Source organism: Henckelia pumila, chromosome 2 (genome assembly GCF_033568475.1).
Source record: "Henckelia pumila isolate YLH828 chromosome 2, ASM3356847v2, whole genome shotgun sequence".
Classification (NCBI taxonomy): Eukaryota; Viridiplantae; Streptophyta; class Magnoliopsida; order Lamiales; family Gesneriaceae; genus Henckelia; species Henckelia pumila.
The window spans coordinates 131,876,838-131,901,375 of record NC_133121.1 but is presented as its reverse complement, the minus strand read 5'-3'; the positions used below and the strand labels follow the sequence as shown (position 1 = coordinate 131,901,375).

At 32.3% G+C, this 24,538-nt stretch overlaps 3 protein-coding genes and 1 long non-coding RNA gene across 14 annotated transcripts; 1 reads left to right on the top strand and 3 right to left on the bottom strand.

Annotated features, from left to right (window-relative positions):
- Positions 1-4,866: 4,866 nt before the first annotated feature.
- LOC140878434 (type IV inositol polyphosphate 5-phosphatase 9-like) lies at positions 4,867-6,927 on the top strand. Its single transcript, XM_073282036.1, has 7 exons — positions 4,867-5,018; positions 5,258-5,365; positions 5,471-5,810; positions 5,943-6,127; positions 6,311-6,419; positions 6,526-6,677; positions 6,753-6,927. Exons 1-7 carry the CDS (start codon positions 4,867-4,869, stop codon positions 6,925-6,927), a joined length of 1,221 nt encoding a protein of 406 aa, XP_073138137.1.
- A 5,119-nt stretch (positions 6,928-12,046) lies between these two features.
- LOC140878433 (uncharacterized) lies at positions 12,047-12,442 on the bottom strand. The gene has a single exon (XM_073282035.1). It carries the CDS (start codon positions 12,440-12,442, stop codon positions 12,047-12,049), a length of 396 nt encoding a protein of 131 aa, XP_073138136.1.
- Positions 12,443-17,395: 4,953 nt separating this feature from the next.
- LOC140880974 (uncharacterized) lies at positions 17,396-20,679 on the bottom strand. Its single transcript, XR_012149767.1, has 3 exons — positions 20,542-20,679; positions 17,629-20,453; positions 17,396-17,534 (listed from the first exon to the last, which is right to left on the bottom strand). It is a non-coding gene; the product is annotated as an uncharacterized lncRNA (long non-coding RNA).
- Positions 20,680-21,138: 459 nt separating this feature from the next.
- On the bottom strand, positions 21,139-23,569 carry LOC140882283 (uncharacterized). Of its 11 annotated transcripts, none has more exons than XR_012150190.1 (7): positions 23,511-23,569; positions 23,228-23,402; positions 22,665-22,822; positions 22,472-22,561; positions 22,292-22,370; positions 21,917-22,067; positions 21,139-21,767 (listed from the first exon to the last, which is right to left on the bottom strand). XR_012150190.1 is itself a non-coding variant. In XM_073288199.1 (6 exons), the coding sequence occupies exons 5-6, from the start codon at positions 21,932-21,934 to the stop codon at positions 21,333-21,335; spliced, it is 453 nt and encodes a 150-aa protein (XP_073144300.1). In that variant the 5' UTR covers positions 21,935-22,181; positions 22,292-22,370; positions 22,472-22,561; positions 22,665-23,402; positions 23,511-23,569; the 3' UTR covers positions 21,139-21,332. The 11 variants fall into 11 exon arrangements, 6 of the variants coding, with proteins under 6 accessions (XP_073144300.1, XP_073144302.1, XP_073144301.1 ...); XR_012150191.1 differs by having other exon boundaries at positions 22,665-22,817; XR_012150192.1 differs by having other exon boundaries at positions 22,665-22,762.
- Positions 23,570-24,538: the final 969 nt, after the last annotated feature.

The window sequence follows — 24,538 nt, the reverse complement described above, 5'->3', positions numbered from 1 at the left end:
TTTCTATCTCATATATAGGGGTGAGTTTTCGATATACCGTATCGAAAATATTGGTATGAAAAAAATTCATATCAGTACCGATATCGAAATTTCGAAATTTTGGTATGAAAAAAAACCATACTAATACCGTACAGATATCGAAAAAAAATTCGATATACCAAAAACATGTCTATTTATCGAAAAAATTTCGGTACGATATCCCGAAAAGTTGGTATTTTGATTCGGTATCCCAGCCCTACTCATATATGTGTGTGTGAGGGAGTAGGTTTCTTGTTGACACTGTCACGGATCTTTATCTATGAAATGAGTCAATCTTGTTCATATTTACAACAAAAAGTAAAAAATTTTCATGAGTGACCCAAAATCCAAATATGATATTTGCCTCACAAAATTTACCTGTAAGACCGTCTCACGAAAATTTTGTGTATGTATACTAGTCACTGTTGCACATGATTTTCACGCGCCCAACAATTTAATTAGGGTCTGGTCCAATCCAAGCCCATTTACCCATAGCCGGGAAAGGCGTTTCGAACTTACTAGGTCCTGTTATACTAGGGCTCAAGCCCAATAAAAGCCCCAAACAATGTACATATCAGAAAAGATAAGTTTATTGTTAAGCTCATGCTTTACGATAATATGTAGGTTGCATATTTACATGCAGGGTGAGAAAAAACACCAAATTTTTGGTATACAGGGGTTATTGTATCAAAAAAGACCGAATTTTTTATACGGTACTGTAAAGGTATCGAATTTTTTTGCTACTGTAACGATATGAAATTTGAAATTTTCGGTATAAAAAAAAATATCAAACAATATATAAAAATTAAAAAAAGTATAATATTCTTAAAAAAAAAATTTTAAATTTTAAAAAAATAGTAGGTTTTTTTCGGTGTACAACGATATATATCAGTATCGTACCGTAATCTTGATATACCATAAACTTTCAGTATAATCAATATGCTAGTTATAATATGTACATAAAATTTCGGTATAAAATTTTCTTATAACGTAATTTTCGTTATGATACGGTATACTATCCTATAATTACATGTGTGCGCCACCAATTTATGATCCATAAAAAAAACATTTTGATGATAGGACATAATCCCTCTCGAATATTAAAAGGTTAAAAATGTTATAACGAGGTATTTGATCAGTTGGTAGAGTAGATAAACACGATGTCAAAGTATTATGAACGTTAACATTTTGTTGGATGATCATGTCACATAAGACTTTCCTAATGTAGTTTAACTGGTTGACATGATTTGCAATTGCAATTGCAATTGCATACTACTGTGTTATGGGTTCACCATGTTCTTATAAAATAAAAATAAAAAAAAATTTATGTATACTTTTTTTCTTAAAATGTAACTTTTAGCAGTTTGTCATTGTCTATAGGGCTCTATGCTTTGGTATCATGCCAATCAATATGAATAGGTGAAAAGATTTTTATTAGCATCTAATATTAAACAAGAACCGAAAACAACATGAAAGATACTATAATGCCCCCATTGGATTATAATTATCCAAATTATTTTCAACTTCTGTCGTTATAAACAACTTTTATAGCATAAAATTTTACCTAATACGCGGAATTCTCATTTTCCATCATCGTTGTGATATAATATTATAATAATAATATCCTCGAATCAAGATGGAATGAGGAGCCGTGAATATAACAATTATTTGTAAAAGAATTTTTTGAAGTTTACACGTCATTTCTTAACAAAATTTCTTACATGAAGGCGATTTTTATACTAAAGGTTTCTGAGTTTACCTCTTGAAAATGGGTGGTTGCCCCCCAGCTAATTACATGCAAGTGAAACAATTTATTTGCCCACGCACACATGGACTATATTCTTGATTTTGTCCCATAACATTTTATGTAAATTAGCTGTACGTAGCGCACACGCAAAGCGTGTGTAATGTTATATACAAATATATGTTATGTATGTATTCTCTAACAATTTACAATACAAAGAAATTTGATTGTATATAATATAAATTTATTTTTTTTAAGTATTTGATTTTAATTTTAATTTTAATTTTTTGCAAGTTGATAATTTTGTGTGGTTTTTATTTTTGAAAAAAAAAAACTAAAAATGAGCATAACAAGAGACCACTAAAGTGTTCTTGCCTTATATATAGTTTAGATAATAATAATAATGATGATGACACCAAATTGTTTGTTAGTGTAAGAACTTCGAATGAAAGGTGAAGAAACATGTTCACAATGAATTAAATTTAAGAATTACCCCAATTTACTACAACAAATTCAATAAAATTTTCTTTATAAAAAAAAAATTCAATAAAATTTTATAATTATTTTACGACTTTCACCGTTACGCAATCGAACCATGGTTTATATTGAATATTCATGACGATGATTGTAGATGAAGTTGATCAGCTTATATATTTAATCAATTTGTTAAGCTGCCTAAGTCGATGTTTGCTTAGATAGGCAGTTTGATAATAATAATATTAATTAATTAATTAAATCATTTGCATGATTAAGCATTCTAGTGGTTTTTTTCTCCCACTGATTTCCGTCCAGCAAATCAAATACAAGATTCAGTTCCTATCACTTGCACAATCACTTGCACCATATAAATTGTCCGCATTTACCATTTTCTGAAACCCAAAAATATTTTAAAACTAAACCATACATTTTTTTTTCTATTATGGGGAAGCTTTTATATTTCTATGTTTGGGTTTTAATTATGTTTTCGGATTGTTTTGTCTCGTAAAGCATCATCATCATTATCATCTTGCTCAATAATAATTATAATATTAATAATAATAAGAGTCGATTTATTATGACATGGTCTCATAAATTTTTATCCATGAGACATATCAATCTTGCTCATATTTACAAGAAAGAGTAATACATTTGGCATAAAAAATAACACGTTTTCATGGGTGGCCCAATGAAAAATTTGTCTCATAAAATTTACCAATGAGACCGTCTAATAAAAGTTTTTGTGTAATGATAATATCTATTCGAACTATAGAGTATAGAGGAATCAATACGTTGGGGGTGATAGAGTTCACACACACACACGCCTAATGTTATTACACTAGGTATTACTTGGTGCATGTGTGTGACAAAAATCAAAATAATCGTAAGATGTATAATCACATTGATAAATTAATAATCAAGTGTCGATGCATAGTATGATGTGATAAATTGTATGATGTTTGATATGAATATAGATTCTTAATTAAAATATTAAGGATGAAACTTCTATATTTTATCCGTAGCTAGATCTAGGACTGGCATATTGGATCAAAATACCGAATTTTTGGCATATCGTACCGAATTTTTTTTGATATACAGATATTTTTTTGTATATCGGTATCAATATGGATTTTTTTTCCATACCAAAATTTCGAAATTTCGCTATTGGTATCGGTATGAATTTTTTTTCGTACCAATATTTTTAGTAATGTATACCGAAAAACCAACCCTAGCTAGAACCCTTTCATCTCTTTCAGAATTCCCAAATAAAACTCAACAAAATATTTTGAAAGCAGTTGCATAGAATTGGGTCATCTAACCACCTGTCCTTGAGATTTGAATGAGCTTTTTATCTTCAAGCCAAACTATGGATAATGTGAGATTTCTAAATAATATCTGATCATGTATAATTATTACCTCGAATTTAATATTCATCATTCCTAGACGTATACTAGTTTGTTATTACATACATTATATTCTAACATGATATAATGTGTTTCTCAATGTCATAATCCCTTAAAGACGTACACTTTTTTCTGAATCCAGCTATGACTAGTTTAAAACATATTCGACGGTTTAATCGCTCATTCTTTTGTTCAATTTGTTACTTATTCTCCTATATATTTTTGTTGGGTGAACGAGGAATTTTCTTCTAGGCCGATTGATTTTGTATCGAGGAACAATCTATATTAATAAAAGTGATACAAGATTACCATTGCAAAAAAGAAAAAAAAAAAAGAAAAAGAAGCCAAATGATATAACTAACCCAACAACTACTTATATTTCACAGTACCTATAATAATCTAGAAAGTAAATCAAATACACATCACGTTTTTTGGTCATTTCTTAGTTCTTCAAATATTTAAAAAAAATAACAAAATGTGGTCCTATTTCCAAGTGGAGGACAATAATTCCAGACTCATCTAAGTCTACAAGCATAAGCATCTATTTGTTTTTTCTATAACTTAGGCACTGCTTCGTTGGATTCCTCCCTTGCTGTCCAAGCAGTGACTTCTTCGTTGGCAATATTGTAGCGGATATTCGCTCCCTTCTAGAGTCTGTTAATTTCATTGCTATTAAACATGTTAATCATGCGGCTAATAATCTTAGCCCATTGTATTGCTCATTGTGCTCTTTCTAATCCTTCTCTCTCGTCTTGGGTTGAAGGTGTCTTACCGTCTTGGATTGTATCGATTTCTCTTGATGATATATAATATATTTCCTTTCTCAAAAAAAAAAAAAAACCAAAACATGAGTTTCAAAAAAAAAAAAAAAAGGCACTGCTCAATTCATGAAATGTGATTTATTTAACTATAATGATTGTAAAACTTGAATCAAACGTTAAAAAAAAAAATATTTAACATTGTCATTCGCACTAAGCACGGTTTCATTGTTTTCTGCCTTGTCCAACATGTCAAATCAAAGCTTATGTGTCCCATGATTTTCATATATATATTGTTCTCAAATTTAGTCAGCTCCTACCAACATACCTCTATTTTTATTACCTCTAAATAAATCCATCATTTTCAGTATCCAACTTTAAAAACCTCCCACACAGTAGCTTCTAAGACCTTGTGAATAGGAGCGGGTAAGTGAACCTGCTCTCGCCTTTCATTGATCGCAAGATCATGACATGTAAAATCTTGAGAAAGATAATGAGCAGCAAAAATTTTGTTGTGCACTCTGAGAATTTGACTAAACCAACACAACATATGCAAAGCACAAACCAAGAATCTTTCGTCGGCCACAGAAACTATTCCATTGCCGGAGAAACATTCACGTGCGAACTGTAACAAACTTCTTCCCCAATACTTGAGTTATAAAGTAACTCATCATCTTGAAATTCAAAGTTTTTTTTTTTCTTGAATATGGAAAATTACTTATTTTATTTTTCATGGAAACTTTTTCTAAATCACTGTTAAGTACTTTTGCCAACTTACTCACTAAGAATCTTTGTAAGGCACAGTTGAGACTGATGTGATATGTTTCTTTTCTTTTTGTCTTTTCGCCCTTCGAAAGACTGTTTGTCAGCTCCTGGAATGCAGGAGGTATCACACCACCAGATGATCTGGAACTTGAAGATTTGCTCGACACACGAAACTGCAAGGCAGATATATATGTTTTGGGGTAATCTTCAGCTTTTAAGAGAGTGCAGTGTAGTGTGTGCAAAATTTGGATAGAAAATGGTTTGATTCACTTCTTGTGACATGCAAGACATGTAACTGTTGGCAGGTTCCAAGAAATTGTTCCACTCAAAGCTGGAAATGTTTTGGGGATAGATAAGACTAATATCAGCTCCAAATGGGATGCTCTTATAGAAGTAGCTCTCAACACAAGAATGGCAACCAAAGGCATAACTAATGAGCCGGAAATCGGAGAGACTCAAAGAATTTATCCAATGAAAATACCCAATTCCAACAATTCAATCGTTCCGGATTTCCGATGCTTGATAAGTAAACAAATGGTAGGAATATACATCACAGTGTGGGCGAGGACAGAGCTACATGGTTACATCAGGCATCCAAGTGTTTCATGTGTAGGCTGTGGTATCTTTGGGTTCCTGGGAAACAAGGTATTAAACATGAATTCTTCACACATAATGAATCATTATTTTCAGAACCATGTCTTAGATTTCCATATATTTGTTACGATAAAGTTACATGAGAAGAAAATAAATTGACGGAATCGATATTTTCACAAGCAGGGTTCTGTCTCAGTCAGATTCTTCTTGCATGAAACAAGCTTCTGCTTTGTGTGCAGTCATTTAGCTTCAGGAGGAAAAGAAGGCGACGAGAGACAGAGAAATATCGATGCAGCAAGCATATTGTCACGTACCTTATTTCCAACCGAATCTCTTCAGCATCTACCTAGAAAAATTTTAGACCATGAGTATGTGTACCTTCTTCAATAAAATCAAATAGATAATACATGAATGATGAATTCTATTTCGAGCTTAATTCGTTATTATACTAGAGTCTCTTCTTTGCTCTCTTTATGGTTTTGCTTGATCTTTCTACAAAGACCTCTAACTTTGTACATCACTTCATATCAATTCGGCCTCCTGAAATACAGTGGCGTGGTTTGGCTCGGCGACTTGAACTACAGGATATACCTGCCAGATGCTACAACAAGATCATTGGTCGAGCGTAAAGAATGGAGTACCTTGTTACAAAATGATCAGGTAACGAAAAATGGTAGGACATTTTTTAGATGATGTAAGTAAAACATTACATCGAAATCGGTAAATGAACTTTGTCCTGACATCAATTTGCAATCTGAACATAAAGCTGAAAGCTGAGCTTGCAGAAGGCCATGTCTTTGAGGGTTGGCACGAGGAAGAAATCGAGTTTGCACCCACCTATAAATATAATCAAAACTCGGATGACTATTATGTAACCGATCACAAATTAAAGGCGACGGAGAGACGAGCTCCTGCATGGTAAGTTGCCAATAACTCCATGCTTTTATCATATAATTTGCAACAGTTAATTTGACAAAGACGACAGTTTTATAGGTGCGATCGGATAATTTGGTTTGGCAAGGGATTGAAGCAAATCCAGTACACCAGAGGTGAATCTAGATTATCTGATCATAGACCCGTTAAAGCAATTTTTATGGTAGGTAATGAGGTTACTGGAACCAAGAAAGAGCCAGGCAGCCCCATGTCTAACAGATTTGTTGATACATAGAACCATTTCAACGAAAGAATTCGATATTTTCGCTTATAAATTAACTTGTATTGCTGATCAAAATGACTCCCTCACCCGGAAATACTATTAAAATGGAACACAACAAATATACACGTATCTATACACATATATCTTCCCTTACAATTGAAACACAACAAATATACACATATCTATACATACAAGGGGCATAAATGTGCGCATATAACTTCTCTGCGAACAAAAAGGAAGATAATAGTAAGTCCATATCAAAGATCACCAAAAAATGATGAAAAGAAAACATGCACACACATATATATACATACATATACGCAAATAACTACAAGATAATTAGTACAATAAATAAGTGATTTAGTGTAAGGATTTTTATTGGACATAGGAGAAGATAGAAACAAATGATTTAGATGAAGTATTGTGCATTGAAGATTGATGCAGTTTTGTTTAACAAATAAAACTAATGCTCGAATTACACTAAGTTGAAGTGATATTTTTCCAAGATAATCTAGCATCCAAGAAATCAATCATAGTTGATCACATTATGCTCGGATTTTACAGCGAGGTTGAAACTAGCAAATAACATTTAAATATAATGAATTGTAACAATTCACTACTAAATCTTACTAGTAGGTGAGACATGCAGTACACCATCACAACCAAGAACAGAGCCATCCTGAAGATCATTTTTACTGCTTTCAAGGTTGACAAAAATAGATAGTAAGAAAAAGTAGCACAATCACAAACCTTGATCAATGGCAATGAACACAAGAACACGATGAAACATAATTTCTAGATATTCTGGATATACTTGTACCATGTGTCAAAGGGCTGACTGTCATCTCTTTGACAGAGTTTTTTGGCATAGTCATCGACATTGTCGACCAGGTTTGAAATTTCACCATCACACTTTAAAAAAAATAAATAAGCAGCCAAAGATCAAACTCCAAACTTCTTAGTCAACAACAAGAAACAATTAAGGGAAACACATTTGATGACACAACTGCCTCCCTCTTCAGCCTATTTAAAATCTACTTTAAATTATAAGTCTTACGGTTTTGACATGGGTCATACTTCACTCTAGGTTTCATTCAATCTCGGAGTAGTGTAGCAGCACCACACCACACGCCAACTGGAAACTCAATTAGGAAATACTTCAAGCATTTATTTAAAAGCACAATGACACAAGTATCAAATTCCATTTGGCGAGCTACATTCAAACTAGCAAACCAGAATTCACCATAATCCATAGCTCTTCTTTGTCTTAAACATCACCTCTCCCCATTTCATATCTTATGGCTATGGACTTTGAAACACAAAATCCGATGACAAAAAAATACACACGCAGGTGTCGTGTAGTTAAAATAGTCTAAGCCTCGAGAGTTTGAAAGGTAAAACGAACCAACTACTAAACCTAAACATCTTATTGAGTCATTGAGACTTTTAATTTATTAAAGTTGGTTGGAATTGGCGTGAAAAGCCTTTGTACCTACGCAGAAGATTGGATTTTTAAGACTGTTTATAACATAGAACAACTACGTCTGCACTCCACAGTCCACACAACAAAAACTTTGAACATTCAAATAGCCAATCACAAAGATTGCACATACTATTATAATAAAACATGCATAAAAATCTAGGATATCATCGCTAGAAGGGTACCTTGATCTCACAGAACACTACGTCCTCTTTCAACACATCAAAAATACATCGAAAAGGATTGATGGCACTCATCACTTTCATCATCCTGTGCGCAGACAGTCATGTAATCCCATGCATATGTAGAGTTGATCGAAACTAGTTCATTAGATGAGTATTGCCCTTAGGCGGTTATTTGGCAACCTTCACGAAATTGAATTTCTTTTGATATGAACAACACAAAAACAAAAAAAACAAAAAAACAAAAAAATAAATTTTTTTAATGTGAATTAAATAATAAGGGCTGTCAGTGGATCAAGTAATTTATCCCAACATTTTCCCCATTATAAGATTGGAGTCGAAACAAATTGTCCCAAAAGATCAAAAAGAATAGCAAGGGAAAACGAAGACATACGATAAAAGCAAAACAAGGCGAGAGGAAAGAGCTGAGTCATTCAGTGCCACTGTTTTTAGATGAAATGGTGAGTGTTGCGAGCGTGGGAGGGTTAAATTAATTTCTTATAGAGTTTTTGCAATAGAGTTTGATTTTGTAGGAATAATTAATTAATAAATTATAAAAAATTTAAGAAAAATAAAAAATTGGTAGTGTTTGGAAACAAATGTAAAAATCTAAAAATCAAAGTTGGGTAGTGTTTGATAAATAAGTGATTAGAATGATTTTAGCAATGACCTTTTTATTAAAATCACTTTTGGAGAATCATAATCACCACATGACTAGGGGAGTGTTTGCAATAGATTGTGCTTTCGTAGAAGTGATTAATTTATAGATTATAAAAAATTTAAGAAAAATCAAAAGTTGGTAGTGTTTGGAAACAAATGTGAAAATTTAAAAATCAAAGTTTAGTAGTGTTTGATAAATAAGTAATTAGAGTGATTTTAACAATGATCTTCTTAGGGAGTGTTTGCAATAAATTGTGCTTTTGTAGAAATGATTAATTTATAGATTATAAAAAAGTTAAGAAAAATAAAAAATTGATAGTGTTTGAAAACAAATGTGAAAATCTAAAAATCAAAGTTGGGTAGTGTTTGATAAATAAGTTATTAGAGTGATTTTAACAATGACCTTCTTATTAGAATCACTTTTGAAGAATTATAATCACCACATGACTAGCTTTTGGATTTCAATTAAGTTAAGCATAAGCTAACACATAATCTAGGTTTAAGAAACATACAAAAATGATTTTTTTAAGCTAAAAGCTAACAATCATTTTTTTTAGTGATTGCAAACACTCCCTTATTAGAATCAATTTTGGAGAATCATAATCAACACATGACTAGCTTTTGAATTTCAATTAAGTTAAGCATAAGCTAACACATAATCTAGATTTAAGAAACACACAAAAATGATTTTTTTAAGCCAAAAGCTAACAATCATTTTTTTTAGTGATTGCAAACACTCACTAGCTTTTGGATTTTAATTCAGTTAAGTATAAGCTAACACATAATCTGTGTTTAAAAAACACACAAAAATGATTTTTTTAAGCCAAAAGCTAACGATCACTTTTTTTTAGTAATTGCAAACACCCCCTAAATCAATTGTGTCGTAGTATCATGAAATTGAAACAAGTATCATGATTACAAAATAATCATGTCCAATTTAAAATAAAATAAATTTACATTTTATTTTTTAAAATTGGATTAAATACTGAATTTATATAAATAAACGACAAATAAAATATTAATGTTTTTATTCAACAAAAAAATATGTATGATTTTAATATTAAATTTCATAAGGTAAAAATATCATGTCCATCAAATATCAAATAGTTGAGTTTCAATATAAAACCATCAAATTAAGCAATGGTCAATAATTCTATAAGAAATATTTTTCGTAAGATCACTCTATAATAAGATCAGTATTTTAGTAACACATTACAGCCAAAAATATTATAGTAACACCTATCCAATATTCAACAAATATATTTTGAAATTAACATAAGTATTGTGATAACAAAGTACTAATATCGAATTCAAAATAAATGGATTACACGCCTTATTTATTTAAATAGATATAACATTTATATATAAAAAAATGTCCAACAAAATATTAATATTTTTCCCACAAAACAAACATATAAAACTAGAATGACATTAATCCTCATGAGCTAAAAATATCAAAAATTCTAGAATAGTCATGAGTCGTTACGCCAAAACATCAACAAAAAAACATTCGATTTACTTGTTAATTTCTAAACAAAATTCTAGAATAATCATGATTTAATGAGAAAATACACTCATTTTTTTTTCTCCTCATCCAAAAGTTTTTTTAATAATCTAAAATTTTTAATGTCACCTTTCATCAATTTTTGAATCTCCTTAAATCTTTCAGAGTCTGTAAGTACAGTTATACTATAGACACCCTCATGTATTTCAATACCATTTGATCTTTTTTCCTTCTTCTTGCTTGCCACGAAGTATATTTCTATCAAAAAAATCTTGCTGAGATATTGGACTAACATATATTTCTATCAAAGAATCATATATAGATATTAGGATTAAAAAAATTGGGTATACTGTTTTATTGTCTCATTCTTTCTAGGAATACTTTACCGCTACTTGATTTTTCGTTTTCACTATATAAGTCAAAATTATCTTATCGATCCTTCCGATACTGCATTTTCAAATAATCCACTTTTGGATTGCATCAATAACTAAGCTTGCATCATCGTCAAGATCAGATTCATAAGTGACATTTGATCCAATTAAATTCGTCATACCACTAAAGCAGGAGAAATTTGAAGTGCATATTGTATCATGGATCATGGCTCGATCACGTCATGGAGCAACAATTCAACAATTCAGAAGTTGCACTATTTTAAAGCAAAACTTGCACCAAAATGATGTTTATGGTTGGAGATGGTCTTATCTACAATAGCTTTCGGGAATATAAATCGGTATGCAGATACTTATAAAACAATTATTATAACTAATTTTTAAATGGGGCAAACTTATAGCTCAATTGGTTTTACCAGTCCGCCAATTGACGGATACTCGAGTTCGAGTCCACCCCTCCCCATTTGTATAAAAAAACAAATTTTTAATCATTTTATATTTGTTCATAACTTGAATATATAACAAAATTATTTGTAAGTTGTTCACAAACAACCGAGTGAAATTGAAAAGACATTGATCCGAAACCATAACTCAGTGTGGTTGTAATTGGAATTTCAAAACGGATGTGATTAGTATTTCGCTAGACAAAATAAAATCATTTACGAGGTTTTGGCTTCTTAGGATTCATGTCATGAAACTTGATCGATTCTTCGTATAGTTCTGACATTTGATAAAATCGGAGACGACTGATTTTGTAAATATATTTGTTTAGATGAAGTTATTTTAAAATAATTATAATTTTTTTATTTCTAATATTTTTTTTCATCTTAATGTGTTTTTGTCACGTGTTAGGACCCTGTTGCGCCATGCGGAGACCAAAATCAATCAATGTCGACTTTAAATTGACATAAAATTATCAAAATTTATTATATATCAAAATCTCAGGCCGCATGGATTCTGCAAATTCCGAGTCCATAACAACTCCATACATAACATGGACCAAAGTGTTGCTATATTTGCCCATGCTCAAATCCACCAGCTCCGATGCCACTCCCCTTACAAACACTGTTTGATTCGAATCCTTGGTGATGTACAAACGAAATCCCGATACAGAATCGCATATCAACTCCTTCCCCACCTCCAAATCCGCAACCCGAATCCATCTGGGCACGACTAAGAACCCCAGCACTCGTGTGAGTATTGCGAATGATTGGTTTGCATTTTCTCCCATCAATCTCAAATCACGCTCCAATGCTCTCTCCGAAGGTAGAAACAGAGTGAAAGCCAAATCTTCGGGTAACATGTTGATCATTGCTTCACCCAATTCACCAAATTTTGCATCGTCACGCTTTGAGGATCTCAATTCGGGCCAAGAAATGGTATTTTTCTGAAGTTGTGAGTTGAAGTTGAGACAAAATTTGTGCGATGATGAACAAGGAAAAACCCAACATACACAAGTATTTTACTACAATTTTCAATTTGTAAACCCCAACTTTTCTTCTTGTTCTTCTTCTCATTTCCTTGATTAATTTGTTTAAGCTTCTTGTAGTAGAATTGTGGAAAACTCCAAAAAATCAACTAATAGTTGAAGAATTCCTGACACAAACCATGGGTAAGCGAGAAAGACAAATGGATTGATTAAGGTCCGTTTGGATTTGGCAGACATTTTTTTTAAAAAAACACTTTTTTAAGCTATAATTTTTGGCTTTTGAAAAATCTTTAATTTTGACTTAAAAAAGTGCTTATTTAAGCACTTTTTTGGTCAACCAAACACTTTATTAAATGAAAAGCACTTAAAAAAGTGTTTTTTTGACCTAGCTTTTGAAACCAAACGGGCCCTAAATCACCAGAAGTAAAGTAATTGGAAACAAAGAAGTCATGTTGCAACAAAACCAAAAACAAAACCGAAAAGAAACGGATTACACGGATGGAAGCAGAATTAGTTGGAAACAAAACAGCTCTGCTGGCGACGGAGGCGGAAGTCGTAGAAGGAGATCCCCGTTTGATTTCGTAGAAAACTAAATAAAATCTCTCATTTTCGTACCTCTGAATTGGTTGATAGTAAAGATGAAGTCGGCTAGGGCAACAAATAGGTTAGGTTATGTTGTTGGTTTAAAGCCCAACACCAATAAATAAAATCTCAATTAAGTCAGGTCCAACCCAAAGTGGAACGGGGCCTAGAGGAGATGTTAAAGATTTAAATCAGAGTTACCTAATAAAATTCTTCTCTAATTATGGGCAAGGATTCATGTCACAATTATCATGTTCTTGGTTGAGGTTATAAGGGGTGGTAAAAGAATATTTTAGTAAATTATAATAAAAAATTTTACCCAAAATATGCTATGTATATTTTTAATCTTGACATTGATTAATAATTTTTATATTCTTATATAATAAATTTACTAATATTAAATATATTTTTTATAATAAAAATGATTAATAATATATATCCAGGTATGGGGACGGGAATCTCCTATTAGAAATAACGAGGATCGGGACGGGAATGAGGACAGTGTTTGAATTCGGAAATGAGGATGAGAAAGACATCCCTGCCCCCGCCCCGTCTCATTGTCATCCATATGTGTGTTGGAGATGATGATGGGGTGGGAGGAACCAAATGTCTAACAGACGAGTTCTAATCTTTTAATTTCCTTGAAGGTTTGGTGATTAGACTAGTGCACGCCACATTGTTTATTGCAATAAACTACTAATTTCCTTCGTCTAGTTTCTAGTTTTTGTATCAATCCTTTTACGCGCATATATAGCATCCTCTGTAAACGCTATGTACAAAGCTTCGATGGTAGACAAATGTATCACCATGTTGTGGCATCCCATTCCAGCTTGCGGGTGTTCCATGTACTTTGAAAATACTTTAATTAATTTTCAAAAATATTAATTATGCTTTTTACAGGTGGTTTAATTTCTTGGGAAAAACTCAGCTATGTATCGCTTAATTGTATTGGAAGGGGATAGGTAATGATAATACTTTGTATGCATTGATGTACAAGTGTGTTGCATGCATAACTCATTTCTGAGTAATTTGTTGTTGACATGACATGTTATTTAGATAATTGCAAGATTATTTTAGCAAATCTGGGGATGATGTGGCGTCATTTTACTTTGATATAAGCCGATATCTCTCTCATATATGAGATCAAGGGAAGGGAGGTAAATGTTCATTTGTCGCAACTTTGGATACAATACACATAATCTTGGGCATTAGCGTCCACAATTGGATCAGACCTTATTTTTTCAGCATCAATGATATTTACCACAATCTTTATTATTTATATAAAAATTTTCCAGAGGCCAAGGCTTAGCATGATGATATATCGGGAAGGACTACGACATCTTTGAATTTAATTCTCGAATTTATTCGAGTAGTGGCACGTGCAAAATCCAGAGACAAGAGATTTAAGTAGTGTTTGGGGATAGCATTTTGATAATTACTTTTCAGCTTTTCTTTCACAAATTTCAAAATTTTGTTAAAAAAGATGAGAATTACTTCCTAGAATTTCTCCCAAACACAACTTTATTATCTCATTTTGACATAATAGTAAGATAACATAATTACTATTAATATATTAGTAAAAACATGCATGTTTGTACTAAAATTTATTCCTTTTGTTGGCTTTAAGATACACAATCGACTCTTATATAATGTTGGGAAGGCACGAGGTAATGCAGTGTGCGGAAAAATGGTCGGTTCTTTCTGTAATTTTAATTTACAAGAGTTTCAGGGGTTGTAAAACGATATGCATCTATTTATAAACTTATTTGCATATAACCTATATTATATATATATAGGCGTTTTACCAAGGACTGACAGAAACTGAAATATCAACTTTGGAGCCGGTGGTCCATGCGATTGTGATAGTCGGAACCGTCAAAGTTGAAGCTCTGAGTGGAAGTGAGAAGTACGTGATTACACAAAATAGGTCACAGATCAAATTTAGAAAAAAAATGATTAATATATATATATATATATGTTCGGGTATGGGGACAGGGAATCCCCGATTAAAAATAATGGAGATTGGGGCAGGGATGGAGACATGGTTTGAATTCGAAGATGAGGATGGAGAAGACATCTCCGTCCTCGCCCCGTCCCATTGACATCCCTATGCTTGTTGGAGATGATGATGGGGAGGGAGAAACCAAAAACCAGTAGACGAGTTCTAATCCTCTAATTTCCTTGAAGATTTGGTTATTAGACTAGTGCACGTCACTTTGTTTATTGCAATAAACTATTAACGTCCTTCGTCCAATTTTTAGTTTTTCTATCAATCATTTTACGCACATAGCGTCCTTAAAATTAAAGCATCTGTTACGTCACCCAAAAAATGCTGACGCATGTCAATATCTAACTGACACATGTGCAGTTAGACCAAAATCACTGAAATTTTAAAGTTACTGTACAAAAACCAAATTTTAAAAAATTAATGGACGAAAACCTAAACATGTACAAGTTAATGAACCAAAAAAAATATTTTTCCTAATTTTTTTTTGTAGGCTTTAAGATATAAAATAAAATTTATGAAATGTTGAGAAGGCACGAGGTACTACAGTGTGTAGGAAAAATGGTCGGTTCTTTCTCGCATTTTAATTTACAAGTATTGCTTTAGGGGTTGTAAAACGATATGCATATGTTTATAAACATTGGCATATAACTAATATTTAATAGGATTATCTTTGTCCAGAACTTGTAATTGTATATATATATATATATAGATAGGTGATAGAAACCAAAATGTCATCTTCGGAGCTGGTGGCCCATGTGGTTGTGAATTGTGATAGTCAGAACTTTCAAAGTTGAAGCTCCGAGTGGAAGTGAGGAGTACGCGATTGTACAATATGAATATTAATTAAATTTTTTGTATCATTTTAATAGCTAAATATTAAAAAAAAATAATTTATAATCATTTAATATAATCAATGAATATTTTATTATTAATTTAATTTAATTTAATCAATAAATATTTTATTATTAATGTATAATCATTTACTAATTTTCATATATTAATTTGTATTATCTATAATTTAATTTATATAATAATAATAATAATATAATCATAAACTTAAATTTTATTATTTATATTTATTAACGATAAAAAATTTTATTAATATAAATCTTAACTTTATAATTTGTAAATATATTGAATAACAATAATAATTAATAATAATTAATATATGTAAAATAAAAGAAATATTCCAAGAATATTTTTTTTGGTGTAAGATTTGGTGTGAATGAGTTGGAGATAGATGTTGTATTTGGTGCAGAAGTTGCACTATTTTATTGCAAAACTTGTATCAAAATGATGTTTATGGTTGAAGATGGTCTTATTTACAATAGCTTTCGAGAATATAAATCGGTATGCAGATACTTATAAAACATTTATTATAACTAATTTTTAAACGAGGCAAACTTATAGCTCAATTGGTTTTACCAGTCCGCCAATTGATGGATACTCGAGTTCGAGTCCATCCCTCCCCATTTGTATAAAAAAACTAATTTTTAATCATTTTATATTATATTTGTTCATAACTTGAATGTATAATAACAAAATTATTTGAAAGTTGTTAACGAACGACCGAGTGAAATTGAAAAGACATTGATCAAAAACCATAACTCAGTGTGGTTGTAATTGGAATTTCATAACGGATGTGGTTAGTATGTCGCTGGAAAAAAAAAATCATTTACGAGGTTTTGGCTTCTTAGGATTCATGTCATGAAACTTGATCAATACTTCGTATACTTCTGACATTTGATAAAATCGGGAACGACTGATTTTGTATATATATATTTTTAGATGAAGATATTTTAAAATAATTATAAATTGTTATTTCTAATTTTTTTTTCATCATAATATATTTTTGTCATGCGTCAAGATTTTATTGCGCCATGCGAAAACTAAAATCAATCAATGTCTTATCATACTTTAAATTAACATAAAATTATCAAAATTTATTATATTTCTGATTGATCAATCTCAGGCCGCATGGATTCTTCAAATTCCGAGTCCATAACAATTCCATCCATGACATGGACTAAAGTGTTGCTATATTTGCCCACGCTCAAATCCACCAGCTCCGATGCCACTCCGCTTACGAATACTGTTTGATTCGAATCTTTGGTGATGTACAAACGAAATCCCGATACAGAATCGCATATCAACTCCTTCCCCACCTCCAAATCCGCGGCCCGAATCCATTTGGGCACGGCTGAGAACCCCAGCACTCGTGTGAGTATTGCGAATGATTGGTTCGCATTTTCTCCCATCAATCTCAAATCACGCTCCAATGCTCTCTCCGAAGGTAGAAACAGAGTGAAAGCCAAATCTTCGGGTAACATGTTGATCACTGCTTCACCCAATTCACCAATTTTTGCATCGTCGCGCTTTGAGGATCTGAATTCGGGCCAAGAAATGGTATTTTCTAAAGTTGTGAGTTGAAGTTGAGACAAAATTTGTGCGATGATGAACAAGGAAAAACCCAACATACACAAGTATTTTACTACAATTTTCAATTTGTAAACCCCAACTTTTCTTCTTGTTCTTCTTCTCATCTCCTTGATTAATGTGCTTAAGCTTCTTGTAGTAGAATTGTGGAAAACTCCAAAAAATCAACTAATAGTTGAAGAATTCCTGACTCAAACCATGGGTAAGCGAGAAACAAATGCAAAGTTATAATCAAGGAAGACAAATGGATTGATTAAATCACCAAAAGTAAAGTAATTGGAAACAAAGAACTCATGCATAAAACCAACAACAACAACAAAAAAAAATCGGAAAGAAACGGATTATAGGGCTCAAAATTGAAAGCAGAGTTAGTTCGAAACAAAGCAGCCGCTCGCGACGGAGGTGGCAGTCGTAGAAGGAGAGATGCGGAGTTCGGAGAAGGGAAAAGGCGTGTTCAAAAAATTAAAATGTAGTTGATAAAAAAAAATTAAAATGTAGTGGATCGTGGGATAGGTGGGCTTCCAAGGTGGAAATGGGCATTAGCATAAAAATAGGTTTTCCAGTTGGAACTCGAGTTTAATTATAGCACAATAACAATAAACTGATCATAGCATCGCCATTGCAGGTTTTTTTAAGGCATTTTCAATAAACAAAATTATAAACTCAAATTATATTTATGGATAAAATATGATTTACTTAGTGTAAAATATAATCATATAGTATTAATATTATATATATATATATATAATTATATTTATATATACATATATATGTATTATTTATATATATGACGGGGTGTATCTTGGGTTTGGCTCCGCTTAATCAGTTAGTCGGGTCTAGACCTACGCGTCGTGGCAAATTGAATGTGACATCAAGTTTAAATCCGACTCATTGTCATCCTTAAAGAAGCTAAAAAGGAAATGAAGTGTTATATTGTTGTTAGAAATTTAAGTTATGTTTGGACACATTTCTAAAATGTTTTTATAAAAATAGCTTTCATAAAAATTTTATAAATTTTAAAAGTTGTTTTAAGATACATATTTGCTTGGACAATTATTTCATCTCAACCCAAACACAACTTCATCCAAATTACAGAGACATTAATTGAGTATATATTGTTAGTTCACTCAACAATTAACTCAAATATAACACATTAAGGTAGTGTTTGCAACCTCTAAAAATAAGTGATTATGAAGATTTTATTCACAAATTTGTGAAAAAAATCTCCATACTACCTAAGATACTGTCTGAGATTGATTATATATTTAGGCATATAAAATAGGATAAATATAGGATATATAATATAAGGATAAACTAAAGATAAGTAAAATGGTATGATACTATATTGAATTTTTGGTATGATTTTAAAAAAAGTGACTAAATTTATATATTTAATTGTAATGACAAAATTAACTCCACTACAATAAACTTTATTTTTCATTGTTATTTAAGATCTTGCAACTGCATAAATGTAATAATTAAATTTAGATTTTTTTAAAAAAAATTATTATACGATTTGCAATAATTAAATGCAAGATCTAAAACCCTAAAATATTTTTAAAAATATTTTTCTCTTTAAAAAATAATTAAAATATCATCATCGTTGACCTTCATAATAATAGTAGTAGTGATCGAAAAAACGAACATAAATAATAAAAACGATAATTAAATTGTACGAAAATATAGAAAATCAACTAGTACATAACAAAATGTAGTACCAAACAATTGCTATAAATAAAAAGTGAGGATAAGATGTTAATAAACCAATTTGTATTGCACAAAATTTTTTAAACATTCAAATTTCACTCAAATGCACTTAAGCTCAAAAAAATTTCAGAATGCCCCAAGATTAACCCAAACTACATGGAGTATCTGGGACTGCCTCCATTTTCTTCACAAAAACTAGTTCTAACCAGTAAACTTAAGCTCAAAATGATATAATTAAACTAGATAAAAATAAAAAACTTCGCACAGCTCAAGATCAGACACGAAAGAAAACGATCAGATACTGAAGAAAATCTCAAACTCTAAAAGCAAATAAATGTGAGCTCTGGACCTCCATTGCCATCTGGATTCATCATGTAAAAGCTTCAGAATCTTTAGACCCCATCACTCTCTCAAACTTCGAAATATGCATAGAATAGATCATCTACCCCATAATTCTACATGGTAGCCGATACAAATCTTAGGCCAGATCAAAGGAATTAGTAGCAGGTTGTGTTGGAAAGGCTCAAGGGAGTTTCAAGGTGTATAAATGTTGGTCGTGCGCACGATGCAACAAGCCATTAACTAAGATCCACGAACCGATTGAACCCAATATAAAAACAGTTGAGCTCGCAGGAGTTATAACTTATAAACCTTCTGTTCTGATCATATTAGAATTCCACTAACTCCCAAACTCAAGCTTGTAAAAATTGGGACATCTATAGTTTTATGTTGGAAAAAGGCCAAGTGGTTCGTCCCATCCCATATGCTTGGCCAAAGGCCAAAAAAGAGGAGAAATTCAATGGCCAAAGTTTTGACAGATCCAATCAATATTAAAACATCTCGTGAACAATCAACCAAAAAGCTCTCTGTAAAAGAATCTTTTTCCACATTCAAAATGAGAAAAAAATAATATCAAATCTATTTCTCAATCAGTAGCATTAAAAAACATATAAAAAGTTATTCTTCGACAACCAAATCACATAGACAAAGCATCAAACAGATTAGGCAATCCAGATGCACATAGATGCAAAACGACACAAATAATATTTCAAAATGCAAACAAGTTGAAAAATAAGAAGAAAATTAGCGGAACAAACATGTATTGTGATCGAGAACGCTGTTAAATTCTACAACTCGCGCTGCATGATTGAAGCAAAATCCCTTCAACAGATTCACAAAAAAACACAAATAAGTGCCAAGCTAAATCCCTTCAAAACGCAAATCAAGAAATTGGCGTCGTAAATCTCACCCCAGTGAACATCTTCGCACGAACACTTCTTCAGAAATCGATGGAGAGAGCTCCAGCCGCCCAATGTACAGAGAATCAAGCCGCCGAGTAAATCTAGGGTAGAATTAGACGGGTTCAGGGTTTAAAAGCGCTTTTATATATGAAGGGCAATTATGTCTTTTGTAGTATCAGACGGATTCATAGTCCAATGTATAAATATTTATGACAGTAGTTATCATATGCTTTTAAAAAATGTATCATGTTACATTAAATTAAAATGATACATAGTTCAATTTTAAAAACATGAGATGAAAAAGATAAATTATTTATCATTTAGTTATTAAGTGTACCAAATTATGTCTTGCATTTTGATCAATATTGAGAGGAAACATGCATTGGTGATAAATTAAATCTTCATATCCTCAAATTTAATAGTGTCCACGGAATCTTACAAATGAGTAGTTACGGAAGGACTTAAAAATTAGATGATTTTCCAAAATTGATAAACTATTCTCCCTTATGCAATAATAATTCTAATAGTTTTGTTGTGATTTTTTAAAAATTCATTCTATTATTTGAAACATCAGAAATTCAAATTAATTAATTCACAAAAAGATAAATTCGTATACTAGCACATTACGTGCTAAGCCAAACATGTATACTACATAGAATGCAAAAAACATTGGTCTTAAAATGAACATATCAGAAACAAATTAGGCACTAATATTTCAAAGATATATACACTCAATAGCCTTGAATTTTAATGTAACTAATATATAAAAATAAAAATGAAGTTGATATTGTGATTCAAATCAATCGGCCTCTTGCAATCCCCCTACAAGAATGGATCCAATAAACAATCTCACACCCCCGACAGCAAGCGCCCCGGCAATCACCACTTGCGCCGCCACGAGGGCCACCGAGTCGTAGGGGATGACGACGATGGCGGCGACGAGCAAGGGCAGGGCGGCGGAGGCGAGGATGGAAGGCGAGGTGTCGGCAGTCTTCTCGAGCAGGCTGAGCAGGCCCAGGTCCTCGGCCTTGGACATAATGCTGAGCTTCTCGATGGTGGAGAGGGTGACTCCGAACTCCTCCGCTTTGGAGAGCAGGCCCGCTTTCTCTACATTGCTCAGCATTTTTCGCTTCTCGATCTTCTTGAAAACATCCACTTCCAGCTCCTCGCTTCCCTTGTAGAATAAGCCTGGCCCGTACCAGTCCTTCTTCCACCCGGAATCATACTTATTCACCTGATATGTTGATATATATATACAAAATAACCACAATTAAAACTCATTCACGTAACTATATATATATATATATATATATATATATATATATATATATATATATATATATCGATCAAGAAAGCTAATTAAGGATTATTAAAAAAAATTACCTTTCGTTTGGAAGACATAACTATATATGATCTTGGGGCGGAATTAGCTAGGGGAGGAGGACAAGCGTCAATTGGGCGAGGTGTCCAGGTAATTGGTGGTGGCACTGGCCGCCGTAGCCATTAAGTCACCATTAAGTTGAATGCTTGTATTCTAAAATCAATTCACATTAACTGGAGTAGGAAATTTGCTAATATACCTCCCTAGCCTCCCATTTACAGGGCCAGGGCAACACTCATTGACAGCCATTTTAACCAATTACACCAACTGTAATAACCGAAAATACCATTATTGCCAGATGCCGCTCATAAATCACTTCTTTCTACAACGATCGCAAGAACAATGAACAGAAAATCCAAAACAATATAAGCACACACCCTGACAATGATTTTGTATTGGAGGGGATGAGGCAACTTGTAGCCGGCAAAAAGTACATTTTCATCCCTGTGCAGCTGTCTGAGTTGTATCTCGCACGAAAAACCAGAGCCTTCAAACTAGGGTTTTTAGTAAAGCTTAACAAATATTCAATTACAGAAAAGAGGGCCAAATTCTATTACATGCGGAGGATGTTTCCAACGGTGTGGTCCTCTCGCTCGATGGTAAACGATGCTACATTGACGATTTTCGTGTCCCTTTCGTACGAAACCCTATTTAAAATTTGAAAAATAAAACGGTTATAAAACTCCGCAAGGAAACACATAAATCAATGTGAATATATTGAGACTCATTCAGAGGTAGACAGTAGATTACTTTGAGATGCCTTCAGGAACAACAAAGCGCTCGTAACGATCAGGAGCATTCATGGTTTATTCCCCTTCACTGCAAGAACTTCCAACGGAGCTTCACTTCTAAATGATTGCAACCACGGTCAAGGGCAACTTCCAGATGGCCTAGATTATCTCACTTTTCTAGACATGTTTATAAAAAATATTGTCTTTTTAAATATTCACTCACCTGATAAATTTTAGTCTTTAGATTCAAAGGATACTAATTAAGCATCCAATGTCTCATAATTTCATAATCTCAGAATATTGTGAAATGAATTTGACTTAAGAAATACTTTCCCAAATAGCACAATATTAACTAACAGGAAATCACATAAAGCACCCGTGATTTAAAAATCACAAGGATAGAGTGCACAACAAAATAAAATGGTTTAATAAAACAAAACCATAATTTCTAATATCATGTACATAAGCTTTAACTCTAACCCGACATCCCCGATGATTTTATTTTCTAATGACTATCGCATCCTACATCCCAAAACAGAGGCATAAATTAGGGTTCTTATGTTCGAAAAGTGAAAGGCATACATCAATTCCTCGATTCTCTACGTCATTCTGGCTCCACGATCACAAAATATGTTACTTGAATGCAGCAACAAGAAACAAAGCTTCGAACTTTGGAGTTTGGCAAGCACGAACGAATTTGAGAAGAGGGATTTTACGGTTAAACATGAACAGGCTTTTTGGCAAATGGAATCTGGTACTGTAAATTTGGTAATTAGTTTAATGCAGACCCAAGTTTTATGCTTTAAACTGAAGATTTAAAAAAAAAAATTAATAGCGGAGAAAAATGAAACAAAATCGAACATACCGAGATTTTGATTGAAGAAGATCAATGTATGCGCGCATGAGAATGAAGGAGAACAGTTTAGAGCCCTCAGATAATAAAACAGAGAAGGAGATTGGGCCTATTTTACACCATTTTAGAGTCTAGAGAGGGTTAACTCAATTGGGCCAAGTTAAATTATTAAATGGACTTATTAACTAACTAGTCAACTAAAATACAAGTTCACGTAAGATAATGTTTGAGAATGTTTTTTTAAAATTTTGTGGAAAAAAAAATTTTGAAAAACACTTTTCGAAAATACTCACAAACACTTCGTATAAGGCAATATTACATGTTGATAAATATTGACAGGGAAACATGTTTTCTGGTGATAAAATAAACTATTCATATCCTCAAATTTAATAGTGTAAATGGAATCTTACAACTGAGAGTTACCAAAGGACTTGAAAATTAGAGGATTTTTCCAAATTTGATAAACTATTTGCTCTTATGCAATAATTCCGGTAGTTTTGTTGTAATTTTTTTTTAAAAAAAATCATTCTATTATTTTAATATAAAGAAAATTTCGAATTATTCAAAAAAAGATCAATTCATTTACTATCATTTTGCCTGCTCAATATGTACACTATAATATGCATATAATAGAATGCAAAAAACATTGGTCTAAAAATGAACATATCAGAAACAAATTAGGCACTAATATTTCAAAGAAATATACACTCACTCACTAGCCTTCTTCAATTTTAATGTAACTAATATAATATATAAAAATAAAAATGAGTTGATATCGTGCTTCAAATCAATCGGCATCTTGCAATCCCCCTACAAGAATGGATCCAATAAACAATCCCACACCCCCGAACGCAAGCGCCCCGGCGATCGCCACGAGGGCCACCGAGTCAACGACGAAGGCGAGGTGTCGGCGGTCTTCTCGAGCAGGCCCAGGTCCTCGGCCTTGGACAGAATGCCGAGCTTCTCGATGGTAGAGAGGGTGAAGCCGAGACCATAAAAAAAATTGTACTGAGCTTCGGAATCATCAAATTCTAATAGGT

Coding starts and splice junctions, on each gene's coding strand:
- LOC140878434 (XM_073282036.1), top strand. CDS start 4,867: ATGACATGTAAAATCTTGAGAAAGATAATGAGCAGCAAAAATTTTGTT. Junction 5,366..5,470: donor GCAGATATATATGTTTTGGG/GTAATCTTCAGC, acceptor AACTGTTGGCAG/GTTCCAAGAAATTGTTCCAC. Junction 6,678..6,752: donor GAGAGACGAGCTCCTGCATG/GTAAGTTGCCAA, acceptor ACAGTTTTATAG/GTGCGATCGGATAATTTGGT.
- LOC140878433 (XM_073282035.1), bottom strand. CDS start 12,442: ATGATCAACATGTTACCCGAAGATTTGGCTTTCACTCTGTTTCTACCT.